A 22,181-nucleotide genomic window follows, 5' to 3' on the forward strand; every position below is an offset into this window, starting at 1 on the left:
GGGGTTCAAGTGCAGGCGCAATCCTGGTCTTCCAGCAAGACTGGCTCAGCGTCAGCTATCCTGAGTAAGCTCAGTAACAAAGGCTGGTGCCTAGTTCAGAAATGGCCCAACCCCAAAGCCCAGGCCCTCTGGAGTAGATGGTTTTCACAGGAGTATTTCCAGAGCCTGACAACATTTCCGACAACCATTTCAGGCCACGTTCAAGACCCACCTTGACGAAGATGGAAAATGAAGTGGGTATATTATAAAAGAGAACTGATAAGTCGAATTTTTCACCCTCCAAATTGTGCCTCCTCCTTCACCTCTTGAAAGGGGCCAAAAGTAATTTGAGGGCATCTTTTGAGAGGAGTCAGTATGGAAACTTCTGCCCTGAGCCTGTGCTGTGGTGAACAGCCCCACATATGATGCCTGTGGTCAGAGACCCTGGAATGCTGCTAGCATCCCTCTGTGTGGCTGGAGGCAGAAGGAGAGAGCCACATGAGGGAAGTAGGGGTAAATACACAGCTGTAGACTGCACATATGGAGAAAATGGATTCTTAGCTTTAGGAATATCCGCAGAAACGGCTCTTCAACTGAATAGTTCACTTTGTAATTTTCTCTCCGCAAGTTGCGAAATAGCTTGTCACATCACTAACCATTGTTCCCGTATGTTCTGGACTGGGGGGGGGGGGCGGGGGGGAGGCTGGTTCACAGCTGGGAGACAGGAAAGTGCAGGCAAAAGAAAAAGGAGAATCATTTCTAAGGACTCGTAATGCAAGGGGATACCTCAGACAAAGCCTGTGGTGGTGAAGCTTTCTCGGGCTGGACAGAACTGAACCCATAAATCAGACACCAAGATGTGCACGAACCAGACCACTCCCAACTTGGCGGGGAGGCGGGTATTGCCACATATATTACACAGCCCCACTGTTTAAGTGGCTTTGGGCTGTTTATCATAACAACGCAATAAGAATATTTAAGAAGGTAATTCTGGAGAGTGCAGGTGTTGACAAAAGAGAAAGGCCAGCACTCCAGCGTGGTGGCTCTCAACCTGGAGTCCAAGAAGACAGTTTAGAAACTCTGTGACATGGATGGGAAAAAAATCTTGCCTTTGTGCACATGCGTGATCTCTCTCTTGCTCTCAAGAAAAAAAAAAGAAGCCACAGATATTTTCAAATGACGTTGTAATTGTTGCACGTATCTTAAAATATCATTTGCATCCATTGCTACTTGGAAACTACAGTAGTTACTAAGCCTGCCAACTACAGATTACTTAATGAATGAATAAAGCACAATATTACTACATAACAAATTTGTCTTAAAATATTTTGATAACTATTTTAATGTAATTGTTTTCCTTTGTCACCTCAAATATGCGTTTTAGAAGTTAAAACACGTTAATTCTGAGAAAGCATCTGTGGACTGTCAAAAGACCACCAAAGCGGCCCATGGCACAAAATGGTTACGAACCCCAGGCTCAGGTGAGAGTCAGAGGCTAGTACATCCAGGCTCAGAGTTTTCAAGTCTTATACTAGCTATTATGGGTTCTGTGGCTTGTTTGAAATAACAAATACCTTTACAGTTGAGATTCCTGCACAAAAAGGTAACTTGTTGCAAAGCTGAAACTCTTAATCCTCTGCCCTGTGAGAAGAGTTGTCTGATACAAGCTTGAACATCCCAGCTTCTTAGGACAGATTCCAGGCAGATCACACCCTCAAAGGAAGGTGACCTGAGTCCATTTAGAAAGTGATTTCTGCGGCCAGTGGAACCAAGACTGACCGCGATGGGTAGCATCCTTCCTCGGCAAGAGCACCTCCCGCCTCACCTCACTAATGGCTGCGGTCACTCAGGAACCTCACTCAGGAACCTGCTTTTTTACCAAACCCAGTTCCTGGGCAGTGGTATAAATGCAGAGCAAAATGCTCAGGACCATGCAATCTGCAGAGGAAAAATACTCCCCGTGTGCACGGTTTCCTGTTTTCCTTCCCGTCTGAGTTACAGAGTGGCCACACATTCACACTTTACACTGAGGAAATGAGTCTGTCTTCCCACCGTACAAAGCAGGGGGCGGCAGCAACAGATGTGAACGTTAGATTCCCAGAAAACCAAGGACAGCCATCCATCCACAGCAAGGACCACATCTTGAGATGGTCTCTTTACGCTGTCTTTGTCAGAGCTGGAGGTTCTACGGTGCCTGGAAACGTTCCTCAAACCCCTCTGACCCCAGGGCCCAGACAGGGCTGACCGCCTGGTAGGTTCTCCATTAATGCCTGTTGGATACTGAGTCAACAACAGCTTGTTTTTCTCTCTTACCTGTCTTTTCATGGCTTTTCCTAAATGTCTCTTGTATTTTCTTACTTCTCCAGTAGGAATAGGAAAAGGTTGGCTTTTTTTTTTTTTTTTTTTTAAAAACAAAAAACAAAGGCTACTTCACAGATGAGAGGACGCAGAACTTCTTGCACGGAGACCCCAGGGCCAGATGCTTGCTCCTGGGGTGTGTGTCATACATGGAATGAGAAGAGGCCCGGCCCTAGAGAAGTCTCACCTAGCAGGGCACGGCCCATCTGAGGGGACCCAGAGGACCCAAGATAGACGAGAGGTCTGCGCATGAGACAGACACACATCCCCACCAGCTGTGCAGAATGGAGGATTCAGAAATTCAGGAAACACCCGAGCAAGATAAAGCCAAAACACAATAAAGGGAGCAGGGTGCGGACAGCTCGGCCCCAAAGCCCCTCGGAACACCAGGTCGGACCTCACTCTGACACTTAAAGGGACTTAAGCTTTCAGTCAACAAACTGTCTTAGTATCTTCTGCAACCTGCAGCGTCCCCTGAGTATGAATCCAGACGGGAAGCAGCTGTAAAGCCACACTACAGGCACACGGCACAACACCAATGCGCCTTTCCCCAGCTGTCACCACCACCTACTCCCCCATCCCCTCAAAGCCAGGCCGCAGGTGACCTGTCAGCAAAAGACAGGGCTCCCTCCCGCCTGTTTCTTTCCCCGGCACCGGCCAGAACACAGGCCAGGGTGCCAACCGGATAAGTCCCAGGAGCTCACCTGTCGGCTGGATCAGCACGGTGGCCACGTCCACGGCTTTCTCCTGAATCTCCTGCCAGCTGCCCTGCTCTCCGATCCACTCGCTGACCACGCACCTGTAGGAGCCCTGGTCGGCGGCCAGGGCGCGGGCCACGGACAGGCGGTAGCCGTCGGCGCCCACGGTGTCCAGGCGCACGTCTCCCACGCGGTAGCGCTGCTCGTAGCCGGGCCCCGGGCGGAAGCGGCCCTCGTGGGTCAGGGCCAGCACGCTCCGCCGGGCCGTGCCCCGCTGCAGCTCCCACAGCAGCGCCAGGTGCGTGTGCAGCGGCGACGCCGTGGAGGCCGAGCAGCGCAGCTCGAACGGCTCGCCCAGGCGCAGGCTCAGGCCCGGCTCGGGCGGCGCAACGGCACCCACCTGCAGGGCATCGGCCAACACTGCGGGAGGAAGAAGAGGCGTCAGTCGCGCAGCGCCCCCCGCCCCTGCAGGCACCAGCCCCTTCTGGGGCTTTCTGGCCCCAGGGGGAGCGGCGTCCCTGCCCTATTTAATGACCACGTGGGAACACTCCCCATTTTAATTTGTGCGTAAGGCAAAAAAAAAAAAAAAGAAGAAAAAGAAAAAAAAGGAAAAAAGAAAAAAGGAAAAGAACAAAGGAAAAGAAAAAAGAAAAAATAAGAGGCACTAAGAAGACATTCCTCCCCGCCCCTCCCCCCCCCAGCTGGATGGAAAACACTCCCTTTTGGGAGTTGTGCCCTGGGGATGCGTTTCTGCCACCCTTGAACAAGTTGCTTTACTACCCTGTGCCTCAGTTTCCTCATCTCTAAACAGGGATGACAACTGGACCCATCTCAGGGAGTTGAGGGAGTTGAAGGAGTGATAAGGGAAGGTGCCTGGCACTCGGCAAAGCTGGAAGATAACTAGCTGTTACTGTCAAACGCTCCTCTGTTCGGGCACAGGGCTGCAATAGGGAGCCTGAAGAATCTCCTAGCAGATAAAGCAGCATGATGGGAAGACGGCAAAAGCGTGGCATGAGCTGCCTGTGCCCTGAGGCCCAGGAAATGCCTAAGAATAACTAGGGTGAGCAGAAAGTTTCTGCAGGATAGGAACCCTTTAAGGAAACCTGAAGCCTCAGCTATTTACTCTATTAGGGCCATTTGGAAAAAGGCTGCCTCTTTACAGAGTCTAGAATAAGGGGCCAGAAATCAAGAAAGTGTTGGTGAGTGCACGTTAGGAAGGGAAGTGATAAGCGAGGTAACCAGAAAAGCGGCCTCTACCAGGGGGCAAGGACAATCTCCCAGGCTGGTCTACAAGCTGGATAAAAGAATCCTCAAACAACCCTATTCATGATCTCTTCCGTTTTTCTCAACATTCCACACCGAGAAAGGAATTCAGCGTCCTTAAGACAAAGCTACATCTTTAGAAAGACCTATCCTAAAGACCATCTCTACTGCACAATGAATGACCTTCTAGTATATATACGTCGGTCTGTGAGTCTGGTTCACATGACTCAGTTCCCGTGGCCAGTTATCTGTTAGCACACAGCCACAAAGCCGAGGGCCACACAGACCCTGGACCGTGCCAGGCAGGCACCGGAGGCGCCACCTGGGCAGCCAGCCAGTCTCTTTTGTGACCGTTTATCTATCTCCTTTCCTCACCCAAGAAAAGCCTCTCCTTGCTTCTTCCTTCCAAAGACTGGAGAAGAAACAGGAAACCACTGGGGGAAAAGGGTAGGGGAAATTCTCCGGCTGCCCCCTACTCCTCAACATGAGAATTACAGGGGACATAAGTGTGCATCTGACCTAATAGAGGTAGGGCGTGTGTGTGACTAAAAGCAACACATTATTGAACTGCCATCAAGAATGTCTCATGGGACTTTTTTCTAAAAAACATCTTTAGGATTTTCTGTTAGAATAAGGAAGAGGTGACGGAAGAGGCAGATTTGATGTGTCAATACCTACATAATGCATGTGGCTGTTTTATTCCCTCATGATGGTTGAACGGGGTGGGGGGCGGGGGAACAGCAGCTGCAACATGGCAGGGTTCTGCGCATGATTACAGAGAGAACAGATACTTGGGTCTGCCCCCTTTTTTTAGATCATCGTGTACATCTTCTACATGCCCAATCGTTACCTACAGTCCCTGCTCTAATATAAATGCTTTATGGCGGGGCGCCTGGGTGGCTCAGTCAGTTCAGCGTCTGACTGGGGCTCAGGTCAGGATCTCACAGTTCATCAATTTGAGCCCCTCATTGGTCTCCCTGCTGTCAGCCGGCTTTGCATCCTCTGTGCCCCTCTCTCTCTGCCCCTCCTCTGCTCGTGCACTCTCGCTCTCTCTCTCTCAAAAATAAACAAACTTAAAAAAAATACATAAATAAATACTTTTTTGGAACAAGGCAGGGTATGAATAAATGCATAATTAAGTAATAACAATAATAATGTTTCTATTTTGCTGGCCCCAAATGAAAATAGTTTGTTCTTGCTTATTTACTAATTAGCTGAGAGAATTTTAGGCAAGTAATTAACCTATGCTCTTCCACTTCCTCATGTGTAAATTAGGCAAATATCCTGCCTGGTCTTCTTCATTGGGTTCAGAGAATCAAAGGTGGGAATAAATCTAATAGGACTTGGGAAACAAAACAAGCAAACAAACCAAACCGCACCCCAAACATTCCAGGTACATAAGGTATGATTCTCCGCAGAGAGGCCAGTAAGATAGCGGGGTCCGTTGGAAGCTAGCAGTGACCATGTCGTCCTGTCTCTACAGAGAACCCACACAAATTCTAGAGTGGGCACTGAGATCATGAAGGGCACGAAGAAGGGCATGAGCTTGGAAGTATGTGATAGTCTCATGAGAGTGAACGTTATCATGACCGTCACCTTCTCACTGCAAATCTGCTAATCACCTTGTGCTCAGAGCCTTTAAGGGGAGCACCGTTTCACAGAGGAGAAGTGGAGCCATGCAGCATGCCCACGGCCACACGGCTGTCCAGCCAGTCACTGGAGCGAGTGCGGGCAGCCTGGCCCAGACCTGGGCCCTGCCACCACGCCAGCCAAGGATGGGTCAGAATCACAGTGAAGAGAAAGGACCCTCCCAGGCGACCCCGCCTACCCTCTGCTGTTAAGCAGGTAAGGTGCTTCTTTCTGTCCATTGGACGGAGGGAGCAGAGCCCCAGAGGAGTCTCCTTTCTTGGCAAAGTCACCCCCAGCCGAGTGGCAGGGGAAGGTCTAGCCCCTGACGCGATGCCCACCCCCCTCCCGAGAGGCTATACCTTTAACCTGCACTATATCCTCATAGTTGCCCTGGACGGTGGCGTCGGTGCTGGGGGTGGAACACTTGTAGTGGCCCTGGTCCGAGGGCTGGACATTCTTGATGTGGAGCTCCACGCCATCGTTGGCGGTCCGCCGCAGCAGGATCTCACCCCTCTGCAGGCGCTCCCGGTACGGCTGGGCCGGGAAGCCCGCCTCCCAGGTGCTGGCCAGCTCCACGAAGCTGCTGCCCGAAGACGAGAAGCTCCAGTCGAAGTTCTGCTCGCTGGGGCCGTCATAGTCGCTCACGTTGCAGGGGATGACCAGCTCGGTGCCCACCACCCGCACCAGGCTCCCCGAGGGGACTCTCACCACACGCCCTCGACACAGAGCTGCAATGACAAGAGAGGACAGGCAGGCATTGAGTCGTGGAAGGTCATCCCAGTATAAATGGGTCAAAACCCCGTTGGGTGTTCCTGCTCACAGGCTTGTGGCAAAAATGTGACATGTGGCCAGCTGGGAAAAATGAGGCGCTGCCTCGATCTGAGAAGGTTAAGCCCATCCCTAGAACCCCGAGCCAGGAATACAACCCTCAAGTGCATGCCTCTCACACAACAGTTTCCTAGGATTGGCGGGGAAGAAGACAAGTATGAAAAGTAGGCTAACCGTAAACCTGAATGGCTTCTTCCCTCCCGTTACTATTTAACATACCATTGTCACTCAGCGTGATGCAGAAATATTTTAGGGTTGGTGCGAAAGAAAAGGACACAGCTAATCAAGTATTTACATTTCTGCCCACCCTGGATCAACCCTCATCCCTGGAGACCATTCCCTAGGGCTCCTGAGACCTGATTTACACTGATGGATGCCAATCCCGAAACCCGAGAGCAGCCTGCTGATAAAAAGATTTAACTCCGGTTATCTGACATTGCCTATAAATTAATATTAAAATATGACGACTCCACCAAGTATTAATTTTCTATTTTCTGGCTCATTTCCTTCTCTCTACTCTTCACCCTGATCTAAATTCAGAATGAGGATAGGGAAACACAAAGGGAGACAGCGCCTTGTCTGGCTGGTTGCTGGGCGTTGTTAGGAACGCGGCAGCTTGCCGAGTTCAGAGGACAAAGCCAAGAGTTTACTGGTGTTCCCTGCCCCGAGAGCACATACCTCCCAGGCCTCTGATAGGGCCCGGGGGACCGCACCTATGTGGCCTTTAAGATGTCATCTTTCCCATGAACTTGAGGGTGATTTTGTGGTACATTTATGACCTGTGTACAGCATTTCAATTTGGACCAAATGAACTTGTCTGGCTCCTGCCTGATGTACCAGTTTTATGAGCAAACTGGTACAGCACTAAGGCAAAGGGGAAGCCATGGGCTCTGATATCCAGGAGGTCTAAGTTTGGGTGTTCATATACCTTGTACTAGGATGAATGCACATTCACTAGATTTCTCGAAATTAACTCTTTTTCTTCAGTATTAACGTCAGGCATGGCTAGGTCAAAAGGAACATCACTCAAAAATCACAAGAATTAAAAAAAAAATACTCCTTGTTTAAAAAAAAACTGAACAAAATCAACACTATACTAACAATTATAATGGAAAGACAAGAGGGGCGCCTGGGTGGCTCAGTTAGGCATCCGACTTCGGCTCAGGTCATGACCTCATGGTTTGTGAGTTGGAGCCCCGCCATCAGGCTCTGTGCGGACAGCTCGGAGCCTGGAACCTGCTTCAGATTCTGTCTGTCTCTGTCTCTGTCTCTGTCTCTCTCCCTCTGCCCCTCCCCTGCTTGCACTCTCTCTTTCTCTCTCAAAACTAAATAAACATGAAAAAAATTTTTTTAAAAAAGCAAGTATGAAGTGATTAGAAGGACTGGAAAGAGCTCATGCCCAATACAAAGAAGTTAGATTTTTTATAAGGGAATCAGTTATGTCTTATACAGAAATCACATACAAAATTGAGTAATTTCCCTAGAAAGTTTAGTTGTAAGAACAACTACCACACCAGATTTGCCCTCAAATACACTCTGATAGGAGTATGCACTCTGAAGGAAACCGAAGAGACTGACCTCTCTTAGCTCTGGCTGCCTCAACTATAAAATGGGGAAAGAAGGATTTACTGAATTTGTGAAACGGAAAATGCCTGGCTGAGAGTCTGCCGTGTTATAAGAGCTCAATAAAATGGGAACTTCTGTTATGTATTTTCAATTTTGTATTTCTATCATTTGTTAAGGGTTCAATTACAATCCCCCCCCCAACAATACCCCTATGGTGAAGACCAAGCCCACAGTATCTCAACGGGTGACCATACTTGGGAATGGGGTCACCGCAGAGGTTATCAGTTGTTATTAGACATCATCGGTTGAGGTCATACGAGAACAGAGCAGGACCCTAACCCTATGACTAGTATCCTTAAAGAGAGGGAAGCCTCTCTTTATGCACAGACGTGTATAAAGGGAAGACACCCCATGAAAATGAGGGCAGAGATGGGAGGTGAGGTGTTTACAAGCCAAGGAACACCAAAGGTTGCCCACAAACCACCGGAAGCGGGCGGGGAGGCCTGGAGAAGACTCTCCCTCATCCTCCGAAGGAATCGACCCCGCTGGCATGCGGTCTGCTAGTCTCCAGAGCTGTGAGAGAGCACCTGTCTGCTGTTGAAGCCCCCAGGTAGTGGTTCTTTGTTACAGCAGCCCAAGCAGACGGATACACCATTGTTGCTTGCTTTCCAATGATTCACTTCATGGTTTTCAAAGTCTGAGTTGCCATTCGGTGATTGTGAAACGAATTTGTAGTGGTTGTGACCAGCATGTGTGTGCGTGTCTTAATACAATGCAACAGAAGAGGAAATATTAGAGTCCACTGCATTTAGTATGGAATAAATACTGTTGCATTCAATGTTAAGTACACAAAGGTGTGTGTGTACCAGATGATGATGAAAATTATATATCTTAATTTGTATTGGGGTAAAAAAAAAAGAAAAACAAGTTGAACACTTTTTAAAATCCATCTCTTATTTTCTGCACCCATTACCATTTCCTTGAAGGGGGGGAAAAGGAAGCATCCCTACAACAGAAATAGTGATAAGGTTAGTGTGTGCTCTATGCAGGGGGCTGTGTGTCAGCCTACCAGGGGGCAGGTCTGGACTGCTGCCCCGTTCAAAGAAAAGATGCCACACCCTAAAACACTCTACTTAAAAATAGAGTTATTGGTGCTAATAACTTGGAACTGCGGGTCACGTGTCTTCCTGCAGACAACAGGACCGCCATATTGTTACAGAATAGCACTCAAACATGCTGCTGCTTTCTTCCTAGGACAACCTGGTGCTTACAGGATGTGGCCCATGACCTCACATCTATTGCTTCTGGCAAACACACAGCATATAGCCTTCCTGCTGCCCAGCATTCCTCAAGTGCTCCTCAGATCAGGCTGACTCTGGTGGAAACCGGGTCAATCAGAATCATTCTGGCTCGCTTTTGCGGAAGCCAATCAGAAACTTTCAGTTCCCTTGGAATCAGGGTACTATAGAGATGATTTTCAAAAAGAAAGAGTCCAATGGGGGGTGGGATGGAGGGGAAAGTGGGTGATGGGCATTGAGGAGGGCACCTGTTGGGATGAGCACTGGGTGTTGTATGGAAACCAATTTGACAATAAATTTCATATTAAAAAAAAAAAAAAAAAGGAAGAAAGAAAGCGTCCAAGATGGTTGTGTAGGAAGATCCTGAACTCACTTCCTCCCAAGGACACATGCAATCTACAGCTATGTAGGGATCACTTCCCTTTGAAAAAGATCTGAAAACTAGATGAACTGTGTCCACACAACAGAAGACAAAAGGACTACACTGAGATGGGTGGGAGAATTAGGAACACTGTCGCACCAAAACAACCACCCCCCCACTGCAGGAACATCTCGCCAGACAGGCATTTCTCCTGGAGGAGCAAGGGGTCAGGGCCCCACATCAGACACTCCAACCCTTGGGATCCATGTTGGAGACACGAGCGCCCCAAAACATCTGGCTTAGAATCCAACAGGGCTGACATCCAAAGAACCTACGGTGCCATGGGAAATGGAGATTCTTCTTTTAAAGGGATCACCTGCTTAGGGATGCCTGGGTGGCTCAGTCAGGTAAGCGTCAGACTTCGGCTCAGGTCATGATCTTGCGGTCTGTGGGCTCGGGCCCCGCGTCGGGCTCTGTGCTGACACTCAGAGCCTGGAGCCTGCTTCGGATTCTGTGTCTCCCTTTCTCTCTGCCCACCACCCCCCACTCCCACCCCAGCTCGTGGGGGTCTCACTTGCCCCAGAATCCAGTGAAAAAGCACCCATTCCAAAAGCACCCAGACTGTATGTGAAGGAGATTCATTTGCTGGTCTGGGGCATCTGCTGGAAAGACAGCTGGCGCTCTCTCCAGAGATGGGGCACTGGCAGAGACCATTTGTAGCTCTCTACCTACCCTGCTGGTGTAGACTGGGTGCTTGGGCACAACTCAGCACCCTCCCATGGCCTCACTGGGCTGGGTAGGGGTGAGTGCTCATGGCACCGTCCTGCCGCCTTGCTGAGGCTGGAGATCTTGGGTGACTGCAATAATACCGGCTCCCTGGCAGGCGTAAGCAAGCAGGAACAATCACGGCATTCTCTGCCTCCCTTGCCAAAGCTGATGAGTGCAGGTGGCAGTTGTGATGCTCCCCTACACCCTGGCTGGGGCTGGCAAGCCCTAGTGGTCATAGCATTCTCCCACCCTCACCTCGGGCCAAAGCATGCATGCAGACAGGGCACTCTCCTGCTGCACTGCTGAAGCCCACGGGCATCTTCCCACTGCCTTTCTGAAGCTGGAAGGGTACCCCACCCCTACAATCTCTAGCTGATCTGCTAAAGCCAGCAGACATGCAGAAACCACACAGGAGATACCCCCTATCTGCCTGGCCCTGGTGGCCAAGGGGGCTGGTGTTCCTGAACTCCAGGGGACTAGGACAATCAGAAAGACAATTCTTAGCAAGCCAACACCCACAGGACACTGCACAGACAGCAGACGGCAACACACTTATGTGAAAAAAGGCCTATTTACTTATCCTGAAGCTTCAGCCTGCAGGATAACCTTCAGGTTTCCAACACATCCGGAGGCTATGCAGGCATTCCCAGGGAACATAAGCAAAGAGACACCATCCTTGTGCACCCCACTGGCCTCACTACAGCTTGATGAGAACTTCCAATAAGATTGTACGCTCTCTCAGGGCCCCAATTTTTGCAACTGTTACCCAAGGGACGCCTCCAGATCTCCTGGTCTGGAGGCCAGCGGGTTTACAAGTGCAGTCCCACAGGACTGTATATATTTGCATAATTTAAAAACTGCTGCCTAAGGGTCTGGCTTCTACTCAGCCTGAAACGAGGTGATAAATGAGATTTGTCCCCTTGGAGCAGTGACAGATCCTGGCACACCCTCAACAATAGGGACATATCAAGAATAAATCAGGCTACTTAGACAATCACAAAGGTTTGAGAGACAACTAAGAGCTATGGCAAGGTCAAACAGGAAGGATCATTACCTACACAAGGCCACTCCTTCATGCCTGAGAGGTAGCTATTTCACCTAATACCCAAAAACTAACGGAGAGTCAAGCAAAGTAAGACAGACAAATATGTTCCAAACAAGAGAACACACACACACACACACACACACACACACACACACACACACACACCTCAGAAGAAGACCTTAATGACATGGAGATAAGTAATCTCCCTAATAAAGAAATCAGAGTAACGGTCATAAAGATGCTCACCAAACTTGGGAGAAGAATGCATGAACCCAGTGAGAATTTCAACAAAGATAAGAAAATAGAGGAAAGTACCAACCAAAAGTTACAGAGCTGAAGAATATAATAACTGAACTGAAATATACAGTAGAGGAATTCAGAGCAGACTGGATGAAGCAAAAGAATGGATCAGTGAACTGGAAGACAAAGCATTGGAAATCACTCAGAGCAGCAAGAAGAAAAAAAATTTTTAAAGATGAAGATATGGGGTACCTGGGTGGCTCAGTCAGTTAAGCATCCAACTCTGGCTCATGGCATGATCTTGCGGTTGGTGGGTTCAAGCCCCACATGAGGCTCTGTGACACTGACAAGCTCAGAGCTGGAGCCTGCTTTGGATTCTATGTCTCTATCTCTCTGGCCCTCCCCCACTTGTGCTCTCTCTCAAAAATAAACAAACATTATAAAATGCTTTTCTTAGATAAAAAAATAAAAAAGAAGATAACTTAAGAGATCTGTAGGACAATATTAAATGGAATAACATTCACATCATAGGGGTCCTAGAAGGAGAAGAGACAGAGAAAGGTGTGGAAAACTTAATTCAAGAAATAATGGCCGAAAACATCCCTAACCTGAGGACAGAAATAGAAAACCAAGCCCAATAAGCACAGAGAATTCTAAATAAAATATACCCAAAGAGAGCCACACCAAGACACATTATAATTAAAATGTCAAAAGTCAAAGAAAAAAAGAGAACCTTTAAAGCAGCAAGAGAAGACCAACTTGTTACATACAAGGGAAACCTCATAAAGTTATCAGCAATTTTTCATCAGAAATTCTGCAGGCCAGAAGAGGGTGGCATGACATATTCAAAATGCTGAAAGGAAAAAACTTCTGACCAAGAATACTCTACCTGGTAAGGTTATCATTCAGAATTGAAGGAGAGAGAGTTTCCCAGATAAGCAAAAGCTAAGGGAGTTCATCACACTAAGCCAGCCTTACAAGAAATATTAAAGGGACTTTTTAAAGCTGAAAAAAATGTCACTAATTAACAACGAGAAACTATACAAAAGTAAAAAAATCTCATCAGAAAAGGTAAGCATATATTAAAAGTAGTGGATTAATCACTTATAAATTTAGTATAAAAGTTGAAAGATAAAAGTAATAAAATTAAAATTACAATAATTAGTTAATAAATGCATAAAATAAAAAAAAGTAAAACGTGACATCAAAAACAAAATGTGAGCTGGCAGGACGTAAAAGTGCAGAGTTTTGGAATGTGTTCACATTTAAGTTGCTATCAATCCAAATAGACTGTCATGTACATGGGACAGTATATGTGCACCTAATGGTGACCACAAAGCAAAAACTTATAGTAAATACACAAAAGAAAATGAGAAACGAATGTAACACTAAAGAAAGAAATCATACCACAAGGGAAGAGAAAAAGAGAAGAAAGGAACAGAGAGGAACTACAAAACAGACAGAAAACAGTGAACAAAATAGCAAGAAGTACATACCTATCTTTAATTATTTTAAATGTAAATGAACTAAATTCTCCAATAAAAAGACATAGAGGGGCTGAATGCATTTTAAAAAACAAGTCTCTTCTGTATACTGCCTACAAGAGACTTACTTTAGGATACACACCAACTGAAAATGAAGGGATGGAAAAAGATATTCCATGCAAACAGAAACGAAAAGAAAGTTGGTGTAGCTATACTCATATCACACAAAATAGATGTTAAAACAAAGACTGTAATAGAAGACAAAGAGGACCACTACATAATGATAAAAGGTTCAAGCAAGCAAGAAGATACAACATTTATATATACTCATGTACCCAACATAGAGGCACCAAAATATTTAAAGCAAATATTAACAGGGGCCACTGCTCAGTCAGGAAAGCATCTGACTTCAGCTCAGGTCATGATCTCGCGCTTTTTAAGTTCAAGTCCCGTGTCGGGCTCCGTGCTGACAGCTCGGAGCCTGGAGTCTGCTTCGGATTTTGTGTCTCCCTCCCTCTTCACCCCTCCCCTGCTTGCACTCTGTTTCTCTCTCTCCCCCAAAAATAAACGTTAAAAAATAATAAATAAAATAAAGTAAAATGTTAAAGCAAATATTAACAGACCTAAAGAGGGAAGTTGACAGCAATATAATAATAGTAGAGGGTTTTTAACACCCCACTTACATCAATAGATACATCATCTAGACAGAAAATCAGTAAGCATATCAGCTTTGAACAGCACATTATCAGACCAGGTGGACTTAACAGATATATACAGAACATTCCACTCAAAAGCAGCAAAATATACATTCTTCTCAAGTGCACATGGAACATTCTCCAGACAGCTCACATGTTAGGCCATGAAACAAGTCTCAATAAATTCAAGAAAACTTAAATGATATCAAGCATCTTTCCCAATCACAATGGTATGAAACTAGAAATCATCTACAAGAAGAAAACTTACTTAAAAAAAACACAAATACGTGGAGATTAAACAACTGGGACAACAAAGAAATCAAGAGAAATTAAAAAAATACCTAGAGGAAAATGAACAGAAATACAACATACCAAAATCTATGGGATGCAGCAAAAGTGGTCCTGAGAGGGAAATTCGTAACAATGCAGGCTTACCTCTAGAAACAAGAGAAATATCAAATAAATAACCTAACTTTATGTCTAAAGGAACTAGAAAAAGAAGAACCAAAGAAGCCCAAAGTTAGTGCAAGGAAAGGAATAATAAAGATCACGAGTGGAAATTAATAAAGACTAAAAGGAAATAAAGAGAACAGGGGAAAAAAATTCAATGAAGCTAAGAACCTTGAGAAGATAAACAAAATTCTTTAACAAACAAAATTGACAAGGCTTTAGCTAGACTCACCAGGCAAAAAAGGAAAAATCAACAAAATCAGAAATGAAAGAGAAGTTGCAACTGATAGCACAGAAATACAAAGGATTATGACACTACTGTGAATAAGTATATGCCAACAAATTGGACAACCTAGAAGAAATGGATAAATTCTTAGAAATATTTGATCTTCAAGAATGAATCAGGAAGAAATAGAAAATCAGAAAAGACTGATTACTAGTAAGGAGACTGAATCAGTAATCAAAAACCTCCCAACAAATAAAAGTCCAGTACCAGACGGTTTCTCCGAATTTTACCAAACATTCAAAGAAACATTGAAGAGGAGGGAATGCTTTCAAATTCATTTTATGAAGCCAACATTCCTCTGATACCAAAACCACATAGCACCACCATAAAAAAAAAAAAAAAAAATTACAGGCCAATATGCCTGATGAACACAGATGCAAAAATCTTCAATAAAACATTAGCAAACAAAATTGAACGATGCATTAAATGGATCACACCCATTCACACACACACCGTCATATACCATCAACAATACATTAAAGGGATCACCACCAACAAATGAGATTTATTTCAGGGGAGCAAGTCTTGTTCAACATCCATGAATTGATCAGTGTCATACACCACATTAACAAAATGCAAGATAAAAATCATATGATCATCTCAATAAATGCATAAAAAGCATTTGGCAAAATTCAACATCCATTTACGATAAGAACTCTCATCAAAGTGGGTACTGAAGAAACATACCCCAACAAGAACCATATATGACAAACCACAGCTAATATCATGTTCAATAAGAAAGAAATAAGACAAATGATAAGATAAGATAAGAAAGATAAGAAATAAGACAAATACCCACTCTTCCCACTTTTATTCAACATAGTATGGGGGTTCTAGCCACAATAATTAGGCAAGAAAAATAAAACACAACCAAACTGGAAAAGAAGAGATAAAACTTTCACTATCTGCAGATGACTAATGCTAGAGATAGAAAACCCTAAAGATTCCACCAAAAAAAAGTGTTAGAAAAAATGAATTCAGTAAAGCTACAGAATACAAAATTAACATACAAAAATCTGTTGCATTTCTATGCAGTAATAACAAATCATTAGAAACGGAAATCAAGAAAACAATCCCATTTACAATTGCATCAATAAGAATACGATACCTAGATGGTACGCCTGGGTGGCTCAGTCGGTTAAGCATCTGACTTCAGCTCAGGTCATGATCTCAAGGTTCAAGAGTTCAAGCCCCGCGCTGGGCTCTGTGCTGACAGCTTGAGCCTGGAGCCTGTTTCAGATTCTGTGTCTCCCTCTCTCTGCCTCTCTCTCTCTCAAAAATAAGTAAACATTAAAAAAAAATTTTTAAAAAAGAGAATACAATACCTAGGAATAAACCAAGGAGACAAAAGACCTGACATCAGTGGAAGAAGACACAAATAAATGGGAAGATACTCCATGTTCATGGATTGGAAGAATTAACATTGTTAAAATCTCCATACCACTCAAAGCAATCTACAGATTCAGTGTAATCCCTATCAAAATTCCAATGGCACTTTTCACAATACTAGAAAAAATAATTCTAAAATTTATATGGAATTGCAAAAGACCCCAAAGACCCTAAATCATCAGAGCAGTCTTGAGAAGCAAGAACAAAGTCAGAAGTACCATGCTCCCAGATTTCAACCTATACTACAAAACTACAGCAATCAAAACAGTATGGTACTGGCATAAAAACAGCTACATAGATAAATGCAAGAGAACAGAGCCCAGCAATAAACCCATGCACATGTGGTCAATTAATTTACAAAAAAGGCAAGAATACAAAATGGTGCTGGGAAAACTGAACAGCTACAGGCAAAAGAATGGACCTGGACCTCCATCTTACACCATATACAAAAGTCAACTCAAAATGAATAAGACACTTGAATGTAAGACATAAAACTACAAAGTTCCTAGAAGAAAACAGAGGTGTTAAGCTCTACGAAGTTGGTCTTAGTGATGTTTTTTTGGATCTGACTTCAAAGGCAAGGGTAACAAAAGCAAAAATAAACAAATGGGACTACATGAAACTAAAAAGCTTCTGTACAGCAAAGAAAACCATCGACAAAATGGAAAGGCAACACGCTGAACAGGAGAAGATATTGGTAAATCATATATTCAATAGGGAGTTATTCAAAACATATAAAGAACTCATACTACTCAATTACAAAAGAGCCCAAACAATCTGATTTAAAAATGGGTAGAAAATCTGCACAGACCTTTTTCTAAAGAAAATATAGAGTGCAAGGGCACCTGGGTGGCTCAGTCAGTTGAGTGTCTGACTCTTGATTTTGGCTCAGGTCATGATCCCGGGTCGTGAGATTGAGCCCTGCATCAGGCTCTGCGCTGTGTGGAGGCCGCTTAAGAGTCTCAATCTCTTTCTCCCTCTCTGCCCTTCCTCTCCCACCCCCGACCCTGCTTGCAACTTTCTCTCTGAAAAAGAAAGAAGAGGGGTGCCTGGGTGGTTCAGTAGGTTAAGCGTCCGACTTTGGCTCAGGTCATGATCTCATGGTTTGTGAGTTAGAGCCCTGCATTGGGCTCTGTGCTGACAGCTCAGAGCCTGGAGCCTGCTTTGGATTCTGTGTCTCTTTCTCTCTCTGCCCCTCTCCCACTTATGCTCTGTCTCTCTCTGTCTCTCAAAAATAAATAAATGTAAAAAAAAAAACAACTTTTTTTTAAAGAAAGAAGAAAACATACAGATGGCCAAAAGGCACATGAAAAGATGGTCAAGATCACTGATAATGATGGAAATACAAATCAAAATCACAACGAGGTATCCCCTTAAACCTGTCAGAATAGCTGTTACCAAAAAGAGAAGAAATAACAAGTATTGGCGAGGATGTGGAGAAAAGGGAACCCTTGTGCACTGTTGGTGGGGATGTAAATTGGTGCACCCGCTCAGGAAAACAGTATGGAGGTCCCTCAAAAAATTAAAAATTGAACTACCCTAGGATCCAGCAATTTCACTTCTGGGTATCTATCCCCAACCTTGAGGGTACCATGCTAAATGAAACAAATCAGACAGAAAAAGACAAATAACATTTGCTTTCACTTACACGTGGAATCTAAAATACAAAGCAATCGAACAAAAGTCCAACTCATAGATACTGAGAACAGACTGGTGGTCGCCCGAGGAGAGGAGGCGTGGGGGAGGTGAAATGGGTGAAAGGGATGAAGAAGTACAAACTTCTAGTTATGAAATAAGTCACTGGGATATAATGGACAGCCTGGGGAACACAGTCAACAATAGTGTATTAACTTTGTATGGAGACAGATGGTAACTACACTTACTGAGGTGATAATTCTACAATACATACAAAGGCTGGATCACTATCCTGTACGAAACAAATGTATTTGTGTCAATTATACTTCAGTTTAAAAAAACAGAGAAGGGGGGCGCCTGGGTGGCGCAGTCGGTTAAGCGTCCGACTTCAGCCAGGTCACGATCTCGCGGTCTGTGAGTTCGAGCCCCGCGTCAGGCTCTGGGCTGACGGCTCAGAGCCTGGAGCCTGCTTCCGATTCTGTGTCTCCCTCTCTCTCTGCCCCTCCCCCGTTCATGCTCTGTCTCTCTCTGTCCCAAAAATAAATAAACGTTGAAAAAAAAAAAAAAACAGAGAAGGGCGCCTGGGTGACTCAGTCGGTCGAGCGTCCGACTTCAGCTCAGGTCATGATCTCACAGCTCGTGAGTTTGAGCCCCGCGTCGGGCTCTGTGCTGACAGCTTGGAGCCTGGAGCCTGCTTCGGATTCTCTCTCTCTGCCCCTAACCCACTTGCATTCTGTCTCTGTATCCCTCAAAAATAAATGAAACATTAAAAAAATTTTTTTTTAATAAAAAAAAAAAGAGATGATTTGCTCTGAAGCCATATTCGCACAGCCCTCCTGGCTAGGTGAGGAGGCCATCTACAGCAAAGAGAGCCAGGCAGGCACCTGGACCAGACAGGTGAATTGAACCTCACCTGGCATCACGAGCCACCGGATCCAGCCACACCACCTCAATCACTCCACTCACACGCACACGCACGCGTACACACTTCTTCCCCCGCACATTTCAGTATCTTGCAATTTCACTCACCCCCACTCATATCCCTTCAGCGAATTTCTATCACTGGCAACCCAGGGCCTTGGAATCCTACATGACCATTCAGCCCTGAACCCATTCGTCACCAGAGTTCACAAAGGACATATGCAATCTCTTTTTTATATTTACTTTTAGTGATGACCAGACAATTGTGAAGATCCCTAAGAGAACTTTCAGAAGGAAATGTTGTGGGGGAGACCCTTAAGAGGCAGCGTAGCCCAGGGGTGCCTGGGTGGCTCAGTCGGTTGAGAGTCCGACTTTGGCTCAGGTCATGATCTCACAGTTCGTGAGTTCAAGCCCCGCGTTGGGCTCTGTGCTGACAGCTCGGAGCCTGGAGCCTGCTTTGGAATCTGTGTCTCCCTCTCTCTCTGCCCCATCCCCACTCATGCTCTGTCTCTGTCTTAAAAATAAATAAAACATTATAAAAAAAAAAAAAAAGAGGCAGTGCAGCCCGGTGCTTAACCTCCTTGGGGCCAAGTTTCATCATCCGTGAAATGGAGACAGCAATAACCACCCCCCCCACACACACACCCATACTGTGTAAGGAGTCACTGAGTTGTGTACCCTCACCGCAGTGCCCTGCGGTGGTAAGGAGCTAACCTCATCACAACCTTCCACGCTGCTTTCTTGGCAAGGTTTACAAAGGAATCCCCTAATGTACAAATCTTGTCAATTCCTGTCAGTGGTCAAGAACTTGACCAGGGTTAGCAAGCTGCCCACAGCGCCCTCAGGCAGGAGCCTACATCCCTTATAAGGTCTCTCTCCCGTCTCTCTCCCTCTTCTTAGTGATTGGAGCTTTGGCACCTGACCCAGCCCCTAGTCTCCGCTCTGTAATCCGTTTCCCACGTGGTTGCCCAAATCATCTTTTTAACCCATGAATCATGCATCCGTTCACTAGTCAAGGTCTGTGATGGCTCCTTACCACCTCCAGGATACAATCGATCTTTCCCAACGGCCCCCCCCATGTGATTCCCCCAGTTCACGCCACCATCCCTCTCACCTGAATTATTGCAAGAGCCTCCCAGCTGGCCTCTGGCTTCCACTCATGCCCTGTACTCCCAACCCAGCAGTTGAGGCACTATTTTAAACACTTAGGCTGGATTAGGTCATCACCCTGCTGCAAACTTGCCGATGGCTCCCCATCTCAGGTCAAAGCCCAAACCCACAGAGGCCTCACAGACTAGCATCTGAGGCCTCACAGGACCCAGCGCTGCTTCTCGAACCTCCTGCTCCTCTCCCACGCACTCCCTGGATGGTAGCCAGCCAAGCCTTCCCCCTAACATTCCTGGAACAAACCAGATCTTCTCCAACCTCCGTGCTCTTCCGCAGGTCCAGAGTTCAGAGCACACTCCACCTCGAAGCCTCCTTCACCGGATTCAGATCTTTATTCCCGGGTCAGCCTCTTGTGCACACACCCACACCCCCCAGATCTCCTGCCAGATTTTCTTATCACTCATCGCTAATAGACTCTATGTGTATTTGTATATTTTTACTATCATTTATTGTCTGTCTCTTCCCACTAGAATGTGAGTTTCTACAAGAGCAGTGATGGTTATCTGCTTTGTTCACTGCTGAATGCCAGAGCCTAGAACAGGGCCTGGTACCTAGCAGTTTGTTCAATAAACATTTGCTTAATGAGTGAATGAATAATAGACTTACGAGGTCATTGGCAGGCTGGCCACTCCAGGTGGCTTTGTCTCTTGCCACTTTTCCACCCTCTAAAGTTCAGCCTCCGACAAAACAGAGGACCCTTCATTTCCTGGAAATGCCATGCTTTCTGAGGCCTCACGGCCCCTGCTTCTGTATCTCCTTCACCTGGAATGCCTCCCAGCAATCTCCTCATCCTCTTGGAAGACACTGTCCCAGAAGCACCTCCTCTGTGAAGCCTTCCCCCTCTCTCCTGGGATCACTTGGGCACTCCTGCCTCCATGTTCCAGCTCAACCTGCAAAAATACCTTCAGTGCTGGCTACGTTAGCGTGCCACTGGGAAAAGTAAAGCAGGTATGAACAGATGCTTGAAAGATCAAATTCTAATCTAAAAAGATATAAACCCAGCCAGCATCTTGCATGCAGAACAGAGATGTTCCCTCATCCGTACAAACCAAGATGTTAAATTTTGGTAACAGAATTTCAACTTGCTCTGAGCAGTCTGGTATTTAGCACAGATTTCCTTTAATATTGTTAAATAACAGCTAATAATATTTTTAAATATAGTTTGTAAAAATTAAAGCATATGGCCCTTTTCAAATCAAAAAGAGTGTCTGCAGAGCCACCCACTGCCAATTTTTGTCAAAACCTCTTGTAACAGTTGATAACTGACGGAAAAAGAACAATTTTCTCTGGTTTTCCAAATTCTACCAGTATTTCAAACTAAGAGCCCCAGACACTTAATGGCAACTGAAACGTATTAATTTAGCTCTCCACAAAGAGGTCTTTACAAAGGAATGATTTTAACCTGTGCTTTCATTTGTTTTTAGGGTTCAGTGTAAGAACCCCTCATACGAAAAGAATTTCTTCATCAGCCTTAAAAGCACCATTGAGGACACTACTGTGTTGTTCAATGACTTAAGCGTCCGCATGTTAAAATTCCCTTGAAATGCAGTACCAGAAAAAAATACCTGTTGATGGACCATTGTACATTCTTTCCCCAGAAAACAAGAAGTACGCAGGCATTCCTTGCGTTCAAGCCAGTTGGCACAGCCAAGAGTGCCTTTGTTATTCAAGACAAAATAAGGGCACAGCAACTTCACATCTGTAGAGCGGTATGAAAGCTTCTGTGCCAAAGCATTAGAACTCCCAGTTACTAAGTGGCCCAGCACCACATCCCAAACCCTTACAGGTAAGTCTCAGAAGCTTCTACTGTCTCCTAACTCCCATTCTAAATAAATTTTGCGGGGCGCCTGGGTGAGTCAGTCGGTTAAGCATCTGACTCTCGGTTTCAGCTCAGGTCAATGTCTCGTGGTTTTGTGAGGTCAAGCCTTGCGTTGGGATTCTTTCTCTGCCTCTCTCTCTGCCTCTCTCCCACTTGCACTCTGTCTCTCTCAAAAATAAATAAACTTTAAACAAATAATTTGCCTAAGCCTACAAAACAACCTCAAAGAAAAAATACCTAATGTAATTGTTACTGCTAACTTCATCTCTCTTTTCTCTATCCCAACTTCCAACTCCTGTTTC

The 22,181-nt window shown here is 45.5% G+C and overlaps 1 protein-coding gene across 1 annotated transcript in view; it reads right to left on the reverse strand.

The window, feature by feature from the left end:
* The window catches only part of PTGFRN (prostaglandin F2 receptor inhibitor), an 83,863-nt gene that overhangs the window by 35,849 nt on the left and 25,833 nt on the right, over positions 1-22,181 (reverse strand). The window contains exons 2-3 of the mRNA XM_047082600.1: positions 6,287-6,655; positions 3,042-3,455 (exon numbers count right to left, since the gene is read on the reverse strand). Of these exons, the coding sequence (XP_046938556.1) occupies positions 3,042-3,455; positions 6,287-6,655 (783 nt within the window). The remainder of the gene's footprint in view (positions 1-3,041; positions 3,456-6,286; positions 6,656-22,181) is intronic.

This window comes from Lynx rufus, unplaced genomic scaffold (assembly GCF_022079265.1).
Source record: "Lynx rufus isolate CCGP_SWC_20201006 ecotype Redwood Valley unplaced genomic scaffold, mLynRuf1.p SCAF_2, whole genome shotgun sequence".
Lineage (NCBI taxonomy): Eukaryota > Metazoa > Chordata > Mammalia > Carnivora > Felidae > Lynx > Lynx rufus.